At 46.1% G+C, this 19227-nt stretch overlaps 1 protein-coding gene across 8 annotated transcripts in view; it reads right to left on the reverse strand.

The window, feature by feature from the left end:
- LOC115167572 (kinesin-like protein KIFC3) overlaps positions 1-19227 on the reverse strand; it is a 68646-nt gene that overhangs the window by 5041 nt on the left and 44378 nt on the right. For 5 of the 8 annotated variants that reach the window (XM_029722145.1, XM_029722141.1, XM_029722143.1 and 2 more), the window contains exons 2-14: positions 15317-15437; positions 13487-13638; positions 8071-8236; positions 7546-7715; positions 6909-7052; positions 6430-6711; positions 5955-6128; positions 4759-4906; positions 4282-4524; positions 1905-2080; positions 1528-1632; positions 1256-1386; positions 353-476 (exon numbers count right to left, since the gene is read on the reverse strand). In XM_029722145.1, coding sequence (XP_029578005.1) covers positions 353-476; positions 1256-1386; positions 1528-1632; positions 1905-2080; positions 4282-4524; positions 4759-4906; positions 5955-6128; positions 6430-6711; positions 6909-7052; positions 7546-7715; positions 8071-8236; positions 13487-13638; positions 15317-15398 — 2097 coding nt within the window. In that variant the 5' untranslated portion in view covers positions 15399-15437. Of the gene's footprint in view, positions 1-352; positions 477-1255; positions 1387-1527; positions 1633-1904; positions 2081-4281; positions 4525-4758; positions 4907-5954; positions 6129-6429; positions 6712-6908; positions 7053-7545; positions 7716-8070; positions 8237-13486; positions 13639-14945; positions 15004-15025; positions 15199-15316; positions 15438-19227 lie in introns of those variants that run through there. The other 3 variants (XM_029722142.1, XM_029722147.1, XM_029722148.1) reach the window with 3 other exon arrangements.

Consider the following 19227-nt stretch of genomic DNA (forward strand, 5'->3'; position numbering starts at 1 on the left):
GAGACAAATCCAGGCTTTGGCACATTCCACTCGTTCAGGGAACACAAGATGAGAACTCAGTCTCAGGCCTGAAGAACCGTGGGAGCCATCTTATTAACTGACACATGATTGTAAACAACGCCCAAGTTCAGCTTACTCTAAACCTCTATTTAATTGGAAAACAGTACTGAAGGAAATGTATTGCTTTGGGGTTTCGGTAAGGAATACCATTTGGCACTGTGTGATTGGTAAGTAACACCATATAAACAAAATGTGATTCACTGATTGCAGATCAGAGCACAAAGCTACCTCACTAACCCAACGTCCTGTGGCAGGCATAGTGTAAGTGGTAGTAGTAGAACGGTGGCCTCACCCTGTTGATGTCCTCAGGGCTCTGGACAGTGAACTCCGTGAGGCCCGGCACATAGAGGTGACCACTACCGTCTGGGTTCATCTTGATGTCCAGCTTCTCACCCTGGTTGTCCCCCAAAAGGTTCCTACACGAAACAGCAACACACTGTCACAAAGATGGTTCCCACTCAAAGAAAAAGACTGTCTTAAAATGATACCCATACGGCACCACTTTGGGTGTATGGTGTCATTTCCTATGATATCCCCCAACAATATTCGGCAGATAGAGAGATAGATGGATAACTAGATAAATCGTTTTTTTGTTCATTTGAGCTCTGTATCTATCAAGATAATCTGTAGTCAACTCTCCAACTAAGTGAGGCCAAAACTGCTTCTCTCATGTGTTGTGCCATTCCACCCCTCCAATTCTCTTCTCGTGGTGAGTCCTGCTGTCACGCTTTGGCAGAAAGGACACACAGATGTTCAGAGATTACATAACAGAGAGACGGTGAGATAGACAGAGGAAGGGGATAGAGGGAGAAAAAGAGGGAGGAAGAGAATAGAGGGTGGGTGGAGAGGAGCTCGTGTTCAACAGATGAACCGAGGACGTTAAATATAATCCACTTTTATATAACTGCTGGCCCCATGCACTCAAATTGCTTACACACATGCACACAGGAACTGTGTCAAAGACAGCTTAGGTCTAAATCCCAATGAAATAACGCTTCAGCCGTGATCTAGAAAAAGTCTTCTCATAAAGGTACGTATTGTAACTACGTGACCCCTTGCTTCCGCTCTGTCATTGTGTAACCTCTGAGGCAAGGCCGCACCTGCACTCAAATCCAAACCTACTCACCCTGTCTGACCTTATACTGACGCGTGTGTGTGTGTGTGTGTGTGTGTGTGTGTGTGTGTCCCCCCTCACCGTAGGGTCTCGTTGTAGATCTCCACCATGCTAACAGTGATCTTGAAGTCCCAGTCGGGCGCTTTCTCAGTCACCTCAGAGAACAGCAGTCTGAGAGCCCTCTGGTTAATGCCCGGGTCCTTGGCCACACCCTAAAGACATTTGCTATTAACAATCACTACAACACATCTCTTGATTTCTTTTTAACCTTAATTTATCTCCTGTGGTATGAGAGAGAAGGAGAAAGAGCGAAAGTAAGTAACGAAGGGTGTGTGTGTATTAGCAGCGAATACCTCCATGGTGTAGGTCTTTCCTGAGCCCGTCTGTCCGTAGGCGAAGATGCACACGTTAAAGCCATCAATACAGGACGTCACCAGGGACTGGACCTCCTGGAACACCTGGTTAGCCAATCAGAGAGGGACAGTTAGGATGACAGGTGTTGTGATTGGTGACAGTAAACCATTAGAATATATAGAGACAGTGACATCCTTTAGGTATATCTCGATAATTAAAAAAAGGGGCTTCCTCTCATGTCATTTCCTTCATCTGTGCTGATGAGAAACATCATGTTGCTTTTACCTGTGGATGCGTTTTCAGATCAGTAAAGATGAAGGCAAGGAAGCCACTTCAGACTATTGAGATGTACTCCAAGTCATGATGTTCTACTGACCTCTTCCTGTGTGGCCTGAGGGTGGAACACCTTGTCCAGTTCAAAGGTCATCAGTTTGACCTTGTTGGAAAGATAGAGTAGGGCATCGTCGTCTGGGTCAAAGCTGACCATGTTTTCGGCAGAATCATGCTCCCCCCGGCACACCGGCCGCACCCGGCAGAACACCCTGATGTTACCTGGGAAGTGAAGGCAGAGGAGAGACACATTACAATACTGTTTTGGGACAACAAATGCAAAGATCCACTGCTTTTGAACAGAATTGATCTGTTATGTCCACAGATGCACCTGTGGAATCAAATCAAGCTTTGTCACATGCACCGAATACAACCTTACTGTGAAATGCTTACTTACAAGCCCTTAACCAACAGTGCAGATCAAGAAGAGTTAAGAAAACATTTACCAAATAAACTAAAGTTAAAAATGTAACACTAAAATAACAATAACGTGGCTATATACTGGGGTACCGGTACCGAGTCAATGTACTGGGGTACAGGTTAGTCGAGGTAATTTGTACATGTAGGTAGGGCTAAAGCGCCTATGCATAGATAATAAACAGCGAGTAGCACCAGTGTAAAAATAAATGGGTGGGGGTGTCAATGTAAATAGTCTGGTGGCCATTTGATTAATTGTTCAGCAGTCTTATGGCTTGGGGGTAGAAGCTGTTAAACCTTTTGGTCCTAGACTTGGCGTTCCGGTAGCACTTGCCGTGCGGTAGCAGAGAGAACAGTCTATGACTTGGGTTATGGGAGTCTAACAATTTTTTGGGCTTTCCTCTGACACCGCCTAGTATATAGGTCCTATTTGGCAAGAAGCTTGGCCACAGTGATGTACTGGGCCTACCCACTACCTTCTGTAGCGCCTTATGGTCAGATGCCAAGCAGTTGCCATGCCAGGTGGTGATGCAACCGGTCAGGATGTTCTCGATGGTGCAGCTGTAGAACCTTTTGAGGATCTGAGTACCCATGCCACATCTTTTTAGTCTCCTGAGGGGGAATAGGTTTTGTCGTGCTCTCTTCATGACTTCTTGGTGTGCTTGGACCATGTTAGTTTGTTGGTGATGTGGATGCCAAGGAACTTGAAGCTCTCGACCGCTCCACTACAGCCCCGTCGATGAGAATGGGGGTGTGCTCGGTGCTCATTTTCCTGTAGTCCACAATCATCTCCTTTGTCTTGATCACGTTGAGGGAGAGGTTGTTGTCCTTGCACCACAGATGCGGATGTGCTGTTACCGGCTGCCCCGTCATGAAGTCCAGGATCCAGTTGCAGAGGGAGGCACTTAGTCCCAGGGTCCTTAGCATAGTGATGAGCTTTGAGGGCACTATGGTGTTGAATGCTGAGCTGTAGTCAATGAAGAGCATTCTCACATAGGTGTACCTTTTCTCCATGTGTGAAAGGGCCGTGTGGAGTGCAATATAGATTGCATCTTCTGTGGATCTGTTGGGGCGGTATGCGCCAATTGGTGTGGGTCTAGGGTTTCTGGGATAATGGTGTTGATGTGAGCCATAACCAGCCTTTCAAAGCACTTCATGGCTACAGATGTGAGTGCTAAAGGTCGGTAGTCATTTAGGCAGGTTACCTTCGTGTTCTTGGGCACAGGGACTATGGTGGTCTGCTTGAAACATGTAGGTATTACAGACTCAGTCAAGAAGAGGTTGAAAATGTCAGTGAACACACTTGCCAGTTGGTCAGTGCATACTTGGAGTACCCGTCCTGGTAATCCGTCTGGCCCAGCAGCTTTGTGAATGTTGACCTGTTTAAAGGTCTTGCTCATATCGGCTACAGAGAGCGTGATCATACAGTCGTTCGGAACAGCTGGTGCTCTCATGTATGCTTCAGTGTTGCTTGCCTCGAAGCGAGCATAAAAGGCATTTAGCTCGTCTGGTAGGCTCGCGTCACTGGGCAGCTCGTGGCTGGGTTTCCCTTTGTAGTCCGTAGATTTCAAGCCCTGCCATATCTGACGAGCGTTACAGCCGGTGTAGTAGGATTCAATCTTCATCCTGTATTGACGCTTTGCCTGTTTGATGGTTTGTCTGAGGGCGTAGCGGGATTTCTTATAAGTGTCCGGATTGGTGTCCCGCTCCTTGAAAGTGGCAGCTCTAGCCTTTAGCTCGATGTGGATGTTGCCTGTAATCCATGGCTTCTGGTTGGGATATGTATGTACGGTCACTGTGGGGAGTATCGATGCACTTATTGATAAAGCCGATGACTGAGGTGGTATACACCTCAATGCCATTGGAGGAATCTCGGAACACATTCCAGTCTGTGCTAGCAAAACTAGCAAATCTACTGGATGTACACACTATACACTAGCTAGTATGAATGGCTGATAACACACACACACACACACCTCTCAGAATGCACGGTCAAGGGGTCGTACCTTTCATGCGCACCAACTCGTTGTGGCATTTCTTCCTCAGGTTCATCTCTCTCTTGTACTTCCTCAGCAGCTCTTGGTTGGCACTGCTCACCTCGCCTATCACCTGGCAGATCTCCTGCTTGGCCTCGGTGATGGCCTTCTCCAGCATGAAGGGGAAGTCCTGAACCTGTCTCTTCAGGCAGTTGTAGTCACAGGTGAGAGTACGCAGGGCTGGCTGCAGGGTCAAAAGGTTCATACGCACACCTGGGGACAGGGAGGGACACACATACATTTGTTACATCAGTAAATAACGACAAAAAAACTGAGCACACAAACATTCCTGGGTAATATTCATTAGGAAGGGCAGCAAAATTGAATAAAACCTGAAGTGAAAAATGTTTCGCAGTGTGCCCTAATGAATACTGCCCGGGACTAAGATGTGCATACGCGCAAATGCAAAAAGTACATTGGCATAAAAGTCCTAAACTTTCGGCTTACCTGCCAGGTTGTCATGCACGGCCTTCATCTCGCTTTCGGCCCTGATGAAGGCCTCCTCTATCACCCTGTTCTTCTCCTCCTCCAGGTTCTGCATTTCAGCCTCTAACTGGCCCTGGGCCCGCTCCATCTCCCCCTCGTACACCAGGATCTACACGGGACAGAGAGAGGGAGGTTAGAGGGGGTTGGACATGGGGATTGGAGTAGATCTTGGGACAGTACCAGCACACCATACTGGTCTAGGTGGGGACTGGAGCGTGTTTGGTGGTGTACCTGGAGCTAAGGGCTGAGAGCTAAAATCTAGCATAAAAGCTAACACAGCACTGGAACTCAGATCTAATAGCTACCAGGGCATTTGAACTAAAGGCTGACCCTTAACATCTTTGTTGAGATCTGAAGCCTATAACTAACTCATGGAGCTAATTAAAGGTTAGCTCCCAGCAAAACTATTGGGTTTGCTTCTTCTCAGCTACTGGATACATGAATGGATTCACAATGGGTTGGGAACCATCATTACAGCTAAAAGCTAATCCAAAACCACACACTGCACCCCCAATACAAGACTGGAGGACCCTCAAACAGATTTAGGGCACAGTTTTTGCAAGTCACTACAGCACACAGGTTTTTGGTAGGGGTTGAAACCACACAGATGGGCAGAGTTTGGGGAGCAGGGTACCTGAGACACAGGAAGTGATGTAGTGAGAAAACAGGAAGCACTATGAGGGGCCTAATGTGTCTTTCAAGGGGGGGGCCCAACCTTAGACAACCTGCAAATGACCTCGCCATTGCCCCTTCCGACGGCCTTGGAGAGCAGGCCGCAGATGCGGCCACGGTCCGCACGCAGCTAGAACCAAACGTAAGCGAAGAGAGAGGGGTTAACATGGCCCACGCCACTACAGGGGAGGGGATGGGACGAGGGTTGAACCATTCACCTCTACTGGGAGGGGAGGGTGTTTTTGTGAAGGACCGTACCGCCACAATCTACTACAAGGGGGTGAGTTGGATTGTACCAATGCTGGTACCAGGGGGAGGAACGAGGAGAACTTGAGAAACAACAAAGACCAACTGGTTAAGGAGCCAATGGGATTAGGAAGGGGCACAGAGGGTTATGCGTGTGTGAGAGTAGTATGTGTGTGTTGTTAGATGGTTGTGTGTGTGTGCGCGCGTCTGTGTACATGTACATATCCTTATGTGTGTACCTGAGCTCGGAGCTGGGTGCTGGTCCTCTGGGAATCGTGCAACTGTGTCTCCAGCTCTCGGAGCAGCTGTCTCTGCAGTGATAGCTGCTCCTGCAGGGCGGCGCTCTTGGCCTGGGCCTCGGCTACGGCCTGCTGAGACTCTGACGACTCCACCTCCACTATCTCAGTCACAAACTGGACGGATAGAGAATAGAGAGAGCGAGATAGATAGGGTAGGAGAAGAGAGAGAGAGAGAAAGGTGGGGAGCCGGAGAGAGAGATTGATATCGTGAGATCATCAGGGAACACAATTCAGCAGCAAATGCTCTCGTAACATCCCAGTCATTCATATAACTCAAAAACATTGGATAGGTGGTAAGCTACCGACATATAACGTACCCATCCTATCATTTCAGATCTATGAGGGACCATTAAGTAACATAGGAGCTAGCAAGGGGTTGTTTTTGAAACGGGACAGTTTTTCCCCGATTCCTCACCTTAACCTGATGGGGCCGGGCGGCCTGTCTGGCCAGCTCCTCCTCACAATCTCTGAGCCGGACGCTCAGCTGCTGCTCCACCTCCCCCTGCTGACACTTAGACTCCTCCAGTTGCCCCTGCATCTCCCCCGCGTGGCGCTTGGACTCCTCCAGCTGTCGGCTGAGGGTCTCCACCCTGCTGGCCTTCTCCAGGACCTGCTGCTCCAATTCAGCCAGCCTCTTCTGCCTCGGTCTGGCCTGGCTCTCCCAGCAAGACACCGCTTCACGCAGGGCATCCGCATCCTATATAACACAATGTACAGTTATAATACACCACACATACTTATAACACAGCCTCTTCTCGCTCTCTGGCCTGGTTCTTCCAACGAGACACCTTCCGTATCCTACACACACAAGAGCTACAATAGACACATAAAAAAACACGGTTTTCACAGCCTCTACCCTCACTTGATTCGCCCATGCCACACCCACACCCATACCTGGCTGTGGGGGCAGTCAGTGGCTGTGCAGGCCGGTGGAGGAGCCTCCTGGAGCAGTGAGGTCTTGCATGCCTTCAGCTCCTGCTTCAGCCGCTCGTTCTCGACCACCAGCAGCTCCAGGTGCTTCTCCAGGTCGGTCGCCCCCTACAGGACAGGAGGGACAGGCACATGCCAGTATCACACAAAGGCACCACACAGAGGGATATCAATACACACAGGAAGGAATTAACACGCATTCACACACACAGCAATGCACAAGCACTTTTTCCTCTGACTATTGTTCATTATCTGCCCCCCGGACACAAACATCAGGAGACAGTGAAACAAAAGAACACATACACATAACATAGCACTTGCCCCCTCTCCCTCACCTCCCCCTCTTACACACACTCACTCACATGCAACACCTTAGAATGCCTGTGAAGCAGAAGTGTGTCACGGTGCAATCTTACACCTGGAAGAAAAGGTGCCAATTATCTTGAGCTTGTCTTTCCCAAGCTTCCCAAAAATGTAGGCCAGCTGGGTTCTGCCCTCATTCTCTTTTTCCTTTCCTTTCCTCTCCCCTCCTCCCTTACTCACCAGTCTTTCTCCTCCCATTTCCTCCATTCCCCTCTCTCTCTCTCTCTATTCTACTCACCAGCTCGGAGCGCAGTCTCTCCACCTCCTGGGTCTGGTCTAGCAGCTTCTCCTCCAGCTCCCCCACCTGTGTGCGCAGCGCTGCGATGAGCTGCTCTCCTTCCTGAATGAGACGGTTGCTGTGCTGCTGATGCTCCTGTGGCTCACCCAGCCTCTGCACTGCCCTCACACCTGCAACACACACGCACAGTGATAATACATTATATACACGCACCCACAGAATTTAAAAACAGACACACACGCCATCCAGCCCCACAGTATTGGATAATGCGTGTTGACAGTCGGTCACAGCCATGACACACAGCCCTCTTCTTGCTGACAGGCTGGCTTGTGTCAGTACTGTGAACACCGTCCTGACAGACACAAACCATTCGGAGTCATTCACTTCACAGTAATTACTGCCGTATCAGTCACGACTCACAGTCCTGTTTTTACATCTGCAGTTCTCCTTCCTAATACTCTATTACGGATCTCCCTCTCTCTTCCTCCCTCCCTGTATCCATCCATCTCCCCGTTCCTCTCTCACCGTTGGGCAGTGCTGTGTGCAGCTCCTCTTGTAGAGTGTGTATGACGTTAGTCTTCTCCTGCAGACTCTGTTCGTGACTCTGCTGCAGTCTCTGCAGCTGCAGACACCGGGAAGCTTCCTCGCGTCGCAGACGCGCCTGGAACTCACACACTTTCTCCTGCAGTGTCTAGACACACGCACACGCACGCACACACACACACACGGCAAAGGTCACAGGTTAGAAGCCAGACAGGTCGTTAATAACGTCACATTTCCAAGGGAAAAAAATAAAAAAATAAAATCTGAATGTACACTTTTGGAATTACAGTAACACTGCAATGCTATCTAAGTATGTACACAGAGCACAATGGATGATTGGTCAGTTTATAACATCATCCATGTTCACAGGTCTGATCAAAACTGAGCCATCCAGTCAAGTCTATAGGTAAATCGATTTGAATTCAATCACTTTTTGACTGCATCCATTTTGATTTAAGCAACATTTATTATACATGTTTGCCCATGGAAGAAGCAGTCAGAAAGGGACTTTTTGGACCTGAACGCCAAAACATTCAGGAGATAAAGGTGCTCGATGTTGACCCATTTTGCATACCCCACCATGCCATGAGACATCCATGTCTTCATCACTGGAAAAGTGATGAGTTTTATATAATTGAAAAGCTTATTAACAGTGTTGTCAAACTGTATTATTTCTTGAAAATATATACATTTAAAACATTTTATATTTTAAACCTTGAACGTCATTTATCAAAAAACGGGTAAACTTATTCAAGTGTCTCAACTGATGGCGGGCACAACACAAAAACCTTAGATTATGGAAATGGGCTCTAAACTACAACAAAAATCGGAGTTTTTGCGTTTTTAGACAATTGACTTGAAAAAGTAAAGAAATGACAATTTGTATCAAAAACAAAAAATATTTTTTTTCTCCAGAAATTATAAAAGTTTGACATTTTACATTTAACATTTAAGTCATTTAGCAGACGCTCTTATCCAGAGCGACTTACAAATTGGTGCATTCACCTTAAGATATCCAGTGGAACAACCACTTTACAATAGTGCATCTAAATCTTTCGGGGGGGGGGGGGGGGGGTAGAAGGATTACTTTATCCTATCCCAGGTATTCCTTAAAGAGGTGGGGTTTCAGGTGTCTCCGGAAGGTGGTGATTTGACAACCCTGTTTGCAAGCTTATAAATTGTATAAATGTCAACCGGTGATCTTTTTCTACCAGTGATGAAGACATGGATGTCTCATGGCATGGTGGGGTTTGCTAAATAGGTCAACTATGAGCACTTTTATCTCTTGAATGTTTTGGCGTTCAGGTCCAAAAAGTCACTTTCTGAGCACTTCTACAACAGTAGATCTCATTCAAATCAAAAGGGGTGCTGTCAAAAAGTGATTGCATTCAAATGGATATACCCCTACACCAGTGGTTCAAACAACTCCTCTGGGAACCCCAAGACATTTCACAATTTTTTTACTAGCCCCGAACTGCACTCACCTGCCAGTTTATTAAGTACACCACCCAGTTTACGAAAATGGATCGCTCCTACAGACAGTGAGTCACGTGGCTGTGACTTGCTATATAAAGCAGCAAGACAGGCATCCAGTTACTGCTCGATTGAACGTTAGAATGGGCAAAACGAGTGACCTAAGCGACTTGGAGTGTGGTATGATTATCGCTCCCAGGCGCGCCCGGATCCAGTATCTCAGAAACGGCAGTCCTGTGGGCGAAAACAGCTCGTCGGCGAGAGAAGTCGTCGGAGAATGGCAAGAATCGTCCAAGCTAACAGGCGGGCCACAAACAGACAAATAACTGTGCAGTACAACTGTGGTGTGCAGAACGCCATCTCGGAACACACAACTTGTCAATCCTTGTCACGGATGGGCTATTGCAGCAGACGACCACACCGGGTTCCACTACTACCCACTAAAAACAAGAACCGGCTCCAGTGGGCATGTGATCACCAACACTGGACAATTGAGTAGTGGAAAAACAGCGCCTGGTCCAACAAATCCTTATTCCTGTTGTGTCATGCTGATGGCAGATTCAAGATTTGTTTTCCTGGCACACGTTAGGTCCCTTGATACCAATTGTGCAACAATTGAACGCCACAGCCTGTCTGAACATTGAACAACCCCTACCAATAGAGCATCTTTGGGATGAGATGGAATGGGATGTTCGCAGCATGACTGTACCGCTGTCCAATCTGCAGCAGCTGTGTGATGCCACCCCTGTAGAACATTTGACACATTGTAGAATCCATGCCCTAAAGAATTCAGGCTGTTCTGGAGGCAAAGGTTGGTCCGACAGTACTAGATGGGTGTACCTAATTAACTGGCCAGTGAGTGTAATTCACCTAATCAAGGGTTTGATGATTAATTGAAGATTAAAATCAGGTGTACTAGTTCTGGAATAGACCAAATACATGGAACTGCATGGGGTCCCCGAGGAGAGGTTTGAAAACCACCGGTCTATACAACTAGACTCGGATGCAGAGACGAAACTGCTATTCTACCCACTGAAACCACCTACAGCCATACAAATCAGACTTATGAAACTAAGACTACATACAGAGACACGCAGAGACAGAAAGAGAGACAGAGACAGACAGAGAGAGCAAGAGAGACAGATCTAACTAGAGACTGTAGAGAGAGCGAATGAGGACATTACATAGGCAGATGTCCAGGCACAGGACCAGGTGACCTTCTGTGGATGAAAGCGGGACGGGGAGGGGAGAGAGGGATGGGAAGGTGTACAACAATGAAAGGTGTAGAGGAGTGGAGGAAGACAAAGCGAAATGGCCGATGAGATGAAGGAGAAACAGCACAATGATGAATGAAAGAGGAATATGGAGGAAATGCAATGGTTTGTTGAAGAGACAGACAGCTTTTTGCGTAAGTTCGCGCGTGTCCAGTTAAAAGCCACGCGTCAAAAGGCACGGACAGCACAGTCACCTTTAATCTGCAAGATCTGTCGCTATGAGGCGCCAATGTCATTTTATGAGGTGCTGATGTGAGCTTTATGACTCTGCACTGGGGCTGTCAACTGTCTAGGTTGGACTACTGCAAAGCTCTACTTTCCGGCTACCCGGATAAAGCACTAAATAAACTTCAGTTAGTGCTAAATACGGCTGCTAAAATCCTGACTAGAACCAACATTTTTTATCATATTACTCCAGTGCTAGCCTCCCTATACTGGCTTCCTGTTAAGGCAAGGGCTGATTTCAAGGTTTTACTGCTAACCTACAAAGCATTACATGGGCTTGCTCCTACCCATCTTTCCAATTTGGTCCTGCTGTACATGCCTACACGTACGCTACGGTCACAAGACGCAGGCCTCCTAATTGTCCCTAGAATTTCTAAGCAAACAGCTGGAGGCAGGGCATTCTTCTATAGAGCTCAATTTTTATGGAATGGTCTGCCTATCCATGTGAAAGACGCAGACTCTGTCTCGACCTTTAAGTCTTTACTGAAGACTCATCTCTTCAGTAGGTCCTATGATTGAGTGTAGTCTGGCCAAGGGGTGCAAAGGTGAACGGCAACGCACTAGAGCGACGAACCGCCCTTGCTGTCTCTGCCTGGCCGGTTCCCCTCTCTCCACTGGGATTCTCTGCCTCTAACCCTATTACAGGGGCTGAGTCACTGGCTTACTGGTGTTCTTCCATGCCGTCCCTAGGAGGGGTGCATCACTTGAGTGGGTTGAGTCACTGACGTGGTCTTCCTGTCTGGGTTGGCGCCCCTCCTTGCGTTGTGCCGTGGCAGAGATCTTTGTGGGCTATACTCGGCCTTGTCTCAGGATGGTAAGTTGGTGGTTGAAGATATCCCTCTAGTGGTGTGGGGGCTGTGCTTTGGCAAAGTGGGTGCAGTTATATCCTGCCTGTTTGGCCCTGTCCGGGGGTATCATCGGATGGGGCCACAGTGTCTCCTGACCCCTCCTGTCTCAGCCTCCGGTATTTATGCTGCAGTAGTTTATGTGTCGGGGGCTAGGGTCAGTCTGTTATATCTGGAGTATTTCTCCTGTCTTATCCGGTGTCCTGTGTGAATTTAAGTATGCTCTCTCTAATTATTTTTCTTTCTTCTCGGAGGACCTGAGCCCTAGGACCATGCCTCAGGACTACCTGGCATGATGACTCCTTGCTGTCCCCAGTCCACCTGGCCGTGCTGCTGCTCCAGTTTCAACTGTTCTGCTTGCGGCTATAGAACCCTGACCTGTTCACCGGACATGCTACCTGTCCCAGACCTGCTGTTTTCAACTCTCTAGAGACCGCAGGAGCGGTAGAGATACTCTCAATGATCGGCTATGAAAAGCCAACTGACATTTACTCGAGGTGCTGACTTGTTGCACCCTCGACAACTACTGTGATTATTATTATTTGACCATGCTGGTCATTTATGAACATTTGAACATCTTGGCCATGTTCTGTTATAATCTCCACCCGGCACAGCCAGAAGAGGGCTGGCCACCCCTCATAGCCTGGTTCCTCTAGGTTTCTTCCTAGGTTTTGGCCTTTCTAGGGAGTTTTTCCTAGCCACCGTGTTTCTACACCTGCATTACTTGCTGTTTTGGGTTATAGGCTGGGTTTCTGTACAGCACTTTAAGATATCAGCTGATGTAAGAAGGGCTATATAAATACATTTGATAGCGGCAGATTAGGATCCTTAACATGAGGCGTTGGGCAGAACAATGCAGAATACCCACACCCGAGTGATCTACTACAAAGCAAGATCAATGACTTAGCCAGCTAACTTGGCTAAATATTCTGAAATAACTTATTGTATAGAAAGATAGGCATGTCTGGTTGACCCAACAACCAAAAATATACCTTAGTTTATCTTTCCTAATGAACCAGAAAATCAGTACTTATTTCTGTTTGTTTATCCAAGTTAGCTGGCTAACTCATTGATCCTGCTTGGTAGTAGACCCCTCTGTGCTGTGTTCAGTGGGGCACAACATTGTCGAACGTTCTGATGGAAACATCCTATGTAGAACAGACAACAGGTGTGTTGTTGTGACAGTGTGTGCTCTACCCTGTGTTTTTCCAAAGGCAGACAAAGTAACACAATCCCGAACACACATGAAATGAAACCACAAGAGGGACACTATGCAGACACAGGATTCTCTGTTCTGCAGAGTACATACAGAGTATACAGGATAACGACAGCTAGGCTGTGTGTGTGTGTGTGTGTGTGTATTTGCATTGGTGTGTGTGTTAGAAGCTCATTAAAACCTGATCGATAAATCGACTGTGTCTCACTCCCCAGGGCTCTTACTGACCTGAACCCCCCCTACCAGTTTAGCCAGTGAAACCAGGACAAACAAGTGTCATGTTGAGAAAAGACCCACCAATATGAACGATACGCTAGCCACATTGACCTAGTGTGTGTGCGCGCGCGCGCACACAGTCATCTCACCTGTATGAGTAGCTGTTGGTCGTGATTGTGCTGGCTGGTTTCTAACTGGTCAGTAGTGGTCAGAGCGGTGCGTTGTGGGAAAGTGGCTGCGGGTAGAGACAGGAAGGCGCAGTCCTCCTCACCATCACTCATCAAAAAGTCCACCGAGCTCGCTACGGACACACGGGAGGGACAAACAAAGTTTGGAAACACAAACATACACTGTACACTCACAATTAAACACAGTACACAAACAAGCCTGAGCCGAATGGGTTGATTGTGTTCTTATCCACTGTGGCAGAGCTGATCCTGTATTCACTTGAGTCAGAAAAACAATCTCTATACATCTTTGTCCCTCTACCCTTTTCCATCTTATCCCAATCTCTCATTTCCTCTCTCTACCTCCACTTATACATGTGAGAGGTAATTTTCTATGGCCCACTCTTCTCCCCACTTACCTTTCTCCCCCCCTCTCCCTCCACTATCCATTATTATCTCCTCTCCCCTCAGCCGAGAGTGATTCTAGGCCTCTCTCCCCTATTTTCCCTCCCCGACCTTCCAAGGTTCGCACAGACAGTACCATGGAAACGAGCACAGCTAGATAAGCAGTGTGATAACACAGGAACCAGCAGGTGATACATTAACTCCATACAGGCCTGTTTACCTGTGTGTATGCATGTGTGTCTGGTCACCTGTATGGGGCCCCAGTCTTATCAACCTGAGGACAATCAGTGCCCTGTACTACTGCACTGGGTCTATTCTACACACAATCAACCCTACAATATTAACCTGTATTGACACACATACTCACACTCAAGCACAGACGTGTATTTCCTAACACACACGTAAGAGCAATTTAACTGAACAAAGCGCCTTATACATACAATGGTTCACAGACTAAGGCAAACACACACCAAGAAAAACACACTTATTCAGGGAAGTAGTGCTTAAAGTATCCCCCACACAGTCCACAAATACATTGTGTGTACAGACTGTGCGTACACACTGTGCAAATCAGTTTAATACACGGGTTTACTCGTACCTCTCTAAGGCTGGGAAAAAAAACAGCATGCATTCGGTAACTGATGACACAGCAGATTAAGTCCCAACAGCGGAGTCACACACGTACGATACAGACACACAAACTCACACACCATTAGGACACACATTGTTAAGTATTACACAACTGGACACGTTAACGCTACCATCCTCTCCTCCTCTACCTTCTGCCCTCCGCTAGCAACACTGTCCCTTTCTCTCTGCCTCTTTCTTTCTCAGTCACTCTCCTGCTTTCTTTTCTGCACTAGCACAGTCACAGTTCTGCTGCTCCATCGTCACCTTGAGCAGTCCTGCAAGAGCATTAGCGCAGAGAAACGCACACCCACAGACCGATGGACACACAACATGGACGCACACAATAGGTCCAGTGTTTGCACTCCTGGCCCCTGCACTGTAAGGGGATCAGCTTTAAGATCTGTACCTGCTAGACGCACTCCTTCAGCTGAGAGAGGTAGAGAAAGAGAGAGAAGCCTGGCACACACTCACTCACTCACTCCTCACCGCTTTCTCAGACAGCTGGCATACACTCCTCCTTTCCCCTCTCCAGTCAGATACAATAATTCCTTCTCCTCTCCAGTATTTCCTGTTCTTCCCAGTTTCACCGAGAGGCACAGCTCATGGGAATCTGTCACACACTCCTCTCCTCTTAGTAAGAGTCCTGTCAGACAGGCAGAACACACCTCTCCCATTCCCTCCCTCCCTCTGTCATCCCAAAAATGCAGCCACACTGGTTTAGTCCCACAGAGGGACTCCCTTGCTGCCCAATGGGGTGGGCCTACAGAATCCACTCACCATCCAATGAGACGTCTTTCTTCCAGAGCTCCTGCAGACAGGGGGCGTGGCCAAGGTCCCAGGTCTTTCTTGTACCGAACATGACCGCAGGGCTGAGCAGAGCACTGGGTCTCTGGACCGGCTAGAGAGAGACAGAATGAGATAGAGAGAGAAAAGAAAGCGCGAGAGAGAGCGAGAAAGAGACAGCGTGAGATGTAAATATATCTTTCTATTTTTGTCACTAAGCAGACGCTCTCAGTGCATACATTTTTCATACTGATCCTCGGTGGGAATCGAACCCACAACCCCGGTGTTGCAAGCATCATACATGGGATTACATACACAGAGTGAGAGAGAGACAAGAGCGATAGCTTGTGGTCAATATTCCCTTTGTTATAATTTCATTGCTATTATTGATTTAATAGGTTCTTCTTTGGCAATATAAGAACTTGTCATGCCAATAAAGCTCAATGAAAGTTCAGCAGTAACGTGTCTGAAAGAGAGAAAAAGACAGACAGTACGGTATATGAGAGTGATAGGAGAGAGGAGAAAGAGAGCATTTGTGTGTACATCCGTTTACACAGTGGGCGGTGGGAACAGCCTTCAGAGTTCATGAGGAAACAGGAGAAATGAGAAAGAGATGGACAACATTCCTGCATGACTGATAACCACATTCACAGCCAATACTGGGTTTTATTCATTAGTCAGACACCATTTACTCCAAACAGAAAAAAACATTTTGCAACTATTGGCCAATTTCAGGTAGGTCCCTCCCTATGTCATTTTGTTAGCTTCAGCTTGGTTCCTAGTGAATACATCCCTGGTAACCAGTTACCTGTTTACTACAGCCACACCGGATACACGAAAACTGATCTGGGCCCGGTTTCCGATAGCGATGGAACTTAAGCTGTTTTTTTCATCACGTGTAGTCTGTTTTAACGATGTATCGTTCCTATAAAACGGCCAAATTACTCACATGCATTTCCCACAACACCACGTAGGGAGAACTTTCAGTGTGTCCATACGGATAGGACTGAAAAAGAATGCAGCACTGCTCTCGGATCAGCTTTCTCCATTCAAAATCTTACCTTAACATTGGGAATTATTCCACAATACTGACAATGGATCAGCTCCTAGAGAGATATCACCTACAGCGCCTTCAGAAAGTATTCACACCCCTTGACTTTTTCCACATTTTGTTGTGTTATAGCCTGAATTTAAAATTGATTAAATGTACTGTTTTGTCACTGGCCCACACACACACACACAACTTCATAAAGTCAAAGTAGAATTATGTTTTTAGATATTTTTTACAAATTAGTAAAGATTTTCTTAACAAGTCAAACTCACTGTGTGCAATACTTTTTAGTGACTACCTGATCTCTGTACCCCACACATGCAAGGTCCCTCAGTCGAGCAGTGAATTTCAAAAAGATTCAACCACGAAGACCAGGGAGGTTTGCCAATGCCTCGCAAAGAAGGGAATCGATTGGTAGACGAGTAAAAATCTTAAAAGCAGACATTGAGTAAGTTTACATACACACTAATAATTCAATATTAAACTGATTACGGCAGTAGGCAGATTATGCAATATTCATGTAAACACCTTACTCTGCTGATCTTAAATTGGCGTGAGGTCAAAATCGAAGTAAGCATACAGCGATTAAAATACCCGAGCAATCTTTAGAATTATTAGGACATGTAAACACCTTAATTGGCTTTCCAGCAGTGTAAAAGATTTAGATGCACTATTGTAAAGTGGTTTTTCCACTGGATATCTTAAGGTGAATGCACCAATTTGTAAGTCGCTCTGGATAAGAGCGACTGCTAAATGACTTAAATGTAAATGTATTTGATCTGTGCATCTGCCAGCACCAGCCGCGTGAGCCTCCCTCTTCAGCGTGACTGAAGTGTCTTCAGAACAACTGAATGTATGCGTCTTAGAAGTAGTGTTCACATAGAAAATGTGTATGTCTGAACTCAGAATCAAATATGCCTCCCAAAATGAACATTTGATGTGGTAGAAATTTCATTTTAATTGCCGATTTTCTGCCATCAGGTAGCCTGATTTCTGATGTGTACATGTAAATAGGATTATTATGGAAATCGTTCTTCTTGCAAAGCATATACATGTTTCTATGGTGTATCAGTTCACCCAGTCACTACAAAAACACAGGCGTCCTTCCCAATCTGTTGCCGGAGAGAAAGGAAACCACTCAGGGATTTCACCATGAGGCCAATGGTGACTTTAAAAGTTCGAGTTTAATGGCTGTGATCGAAAACTGAGGATGGATCAACAACATTCAGTGGTGGAAAAAGTATCCAATTGTCATACTTGAGTAAAAGTAAAGATACCTTAATAGAAAATGGCAAGTAAAAGTGAAAGTCACCCAGTAAAATACTACTTGAATAAAAGTCTAAAAGTATTTGGATTTAAATATGCTTAAGTATCAAAAGTAAACGTAATTGCTAAAATATACTTAAGTATTCAAATTCCTTACATTAAGAAAACTAGGCGGCACACTTTTATAATTTTTTTTATACGGAAAGCCAGGTACACACTAACACTCAGACATCATTTACAAACGAAGCATTTGTGTTTAGTGAGTCTGCCAGATCAGAAGGCATGACCAGGGATGTTCTCTTGATAAGTGTGTGAATTGGACCATTTTCTGTTCTGCTAAGCATTCAAAATGTAACAAGTACTTTTGGGTGTCAGGGAAAATGTATGGAGTAAAATGTACATGATTTTCTTTAGGAATGCAGTGAAGTAAAAGTTGTCAAAAATATAAATAGTAAAGTACAGAACATGCATCAAGTTTGCAACAAGGCACTAAAGTAAAACTGCAAAAAATGTGGCAAAGCAATTCACCTTTTGTCCTGAATACAAAGTGTTATTGAATTTGCCCCAAGCATACAACACATTACGGAGTATTACTCCATATTTTCAAGCATAGTGGTGGCTGCATCATGTTATGATATGCCTGTAACCGTTAAGGACTAGGGAGTTTTTCAGGATAAAAAAAAGAAACGGAATGGAGCTAAGCAAAGGCTAAATCCTAGAGGAAAACCTGGTTCAGTCAGCTTTCTACCAGACACTGAGAGCAGGACAATAACCTATAACACAAGGCCAAATCTACACTGGAGTTGCTTACCAAGATGGCAGTGAATGTTCCCAAGAGGCCGAGTTGCAGTTCTGACTTAAATCTAGCTGAAAATCTATGGCAAGACGTTAAAGTGGTTGTATAGCAATGATCAACAACCAGTTTGACATAGTTTAAATAATTTTAAGAATAATGGGAAAATGTTCTACTATCCAGGTGTGGAAAGCTCTTTACATTTAATTATATCAACGTAACCTTTATTTAACTAGCCAGGCACGCACCGGTTTGAGTGTGTCAAGAACTGCAAACGCTGCTAGGTTTTTCACACAACAGTTTCCCGTGTGTATCAAGAATGATTCACCACCCAAAGGTCATCCAGCTAACTTGACACAACTGTGGAAGTGGGAAGCATTTGCGTCACATGGGCCAGCATCCCAAAGTGACACCGAAGGGCAAAAAAAAGCATCCAACGTTCTACGAGTGGTCTGAGGCAGTCGGTAAATAAACTTTAGAAACGATTGTTTTGAGAAATAGCACAGATTTAACAATGCTCCTACAAAGGTTGTAACGATGAACTCAGCCTTATGATGCTTTTGGGAAACTTGGTCCTGCTTGGCTAAGTTCATCATTAGAACCTTCGTAGGAGCATCGTTAAATCTCTGAGCTGTTTCCCAAAACCATCGTTATTAAAGTTGCACTTGAAAATGCTCGTAATATAAACGCCTGCCTCAGGCAGACCCCTCGTAGAAAAGCTAAGAGTGTCGTTAGATGCGTTTTTGCCCTCCCGCTTTACTTTATACACTGAAGATCTCCGCTAACCAAAGAATC

This window comes from Salmo trutta, chromosome 29 (assembly GCF_901001165.1).
Source record: "Salmo trutta chromosome 29, fSalTru1.1, whole genome shotgun sequence".
Lineage (NCBI taxonomy): Eukaryota > Metazoa > Chordata > Actinopteri > Salmoniformes > Salmonidae > Salmo > Salmo trutta.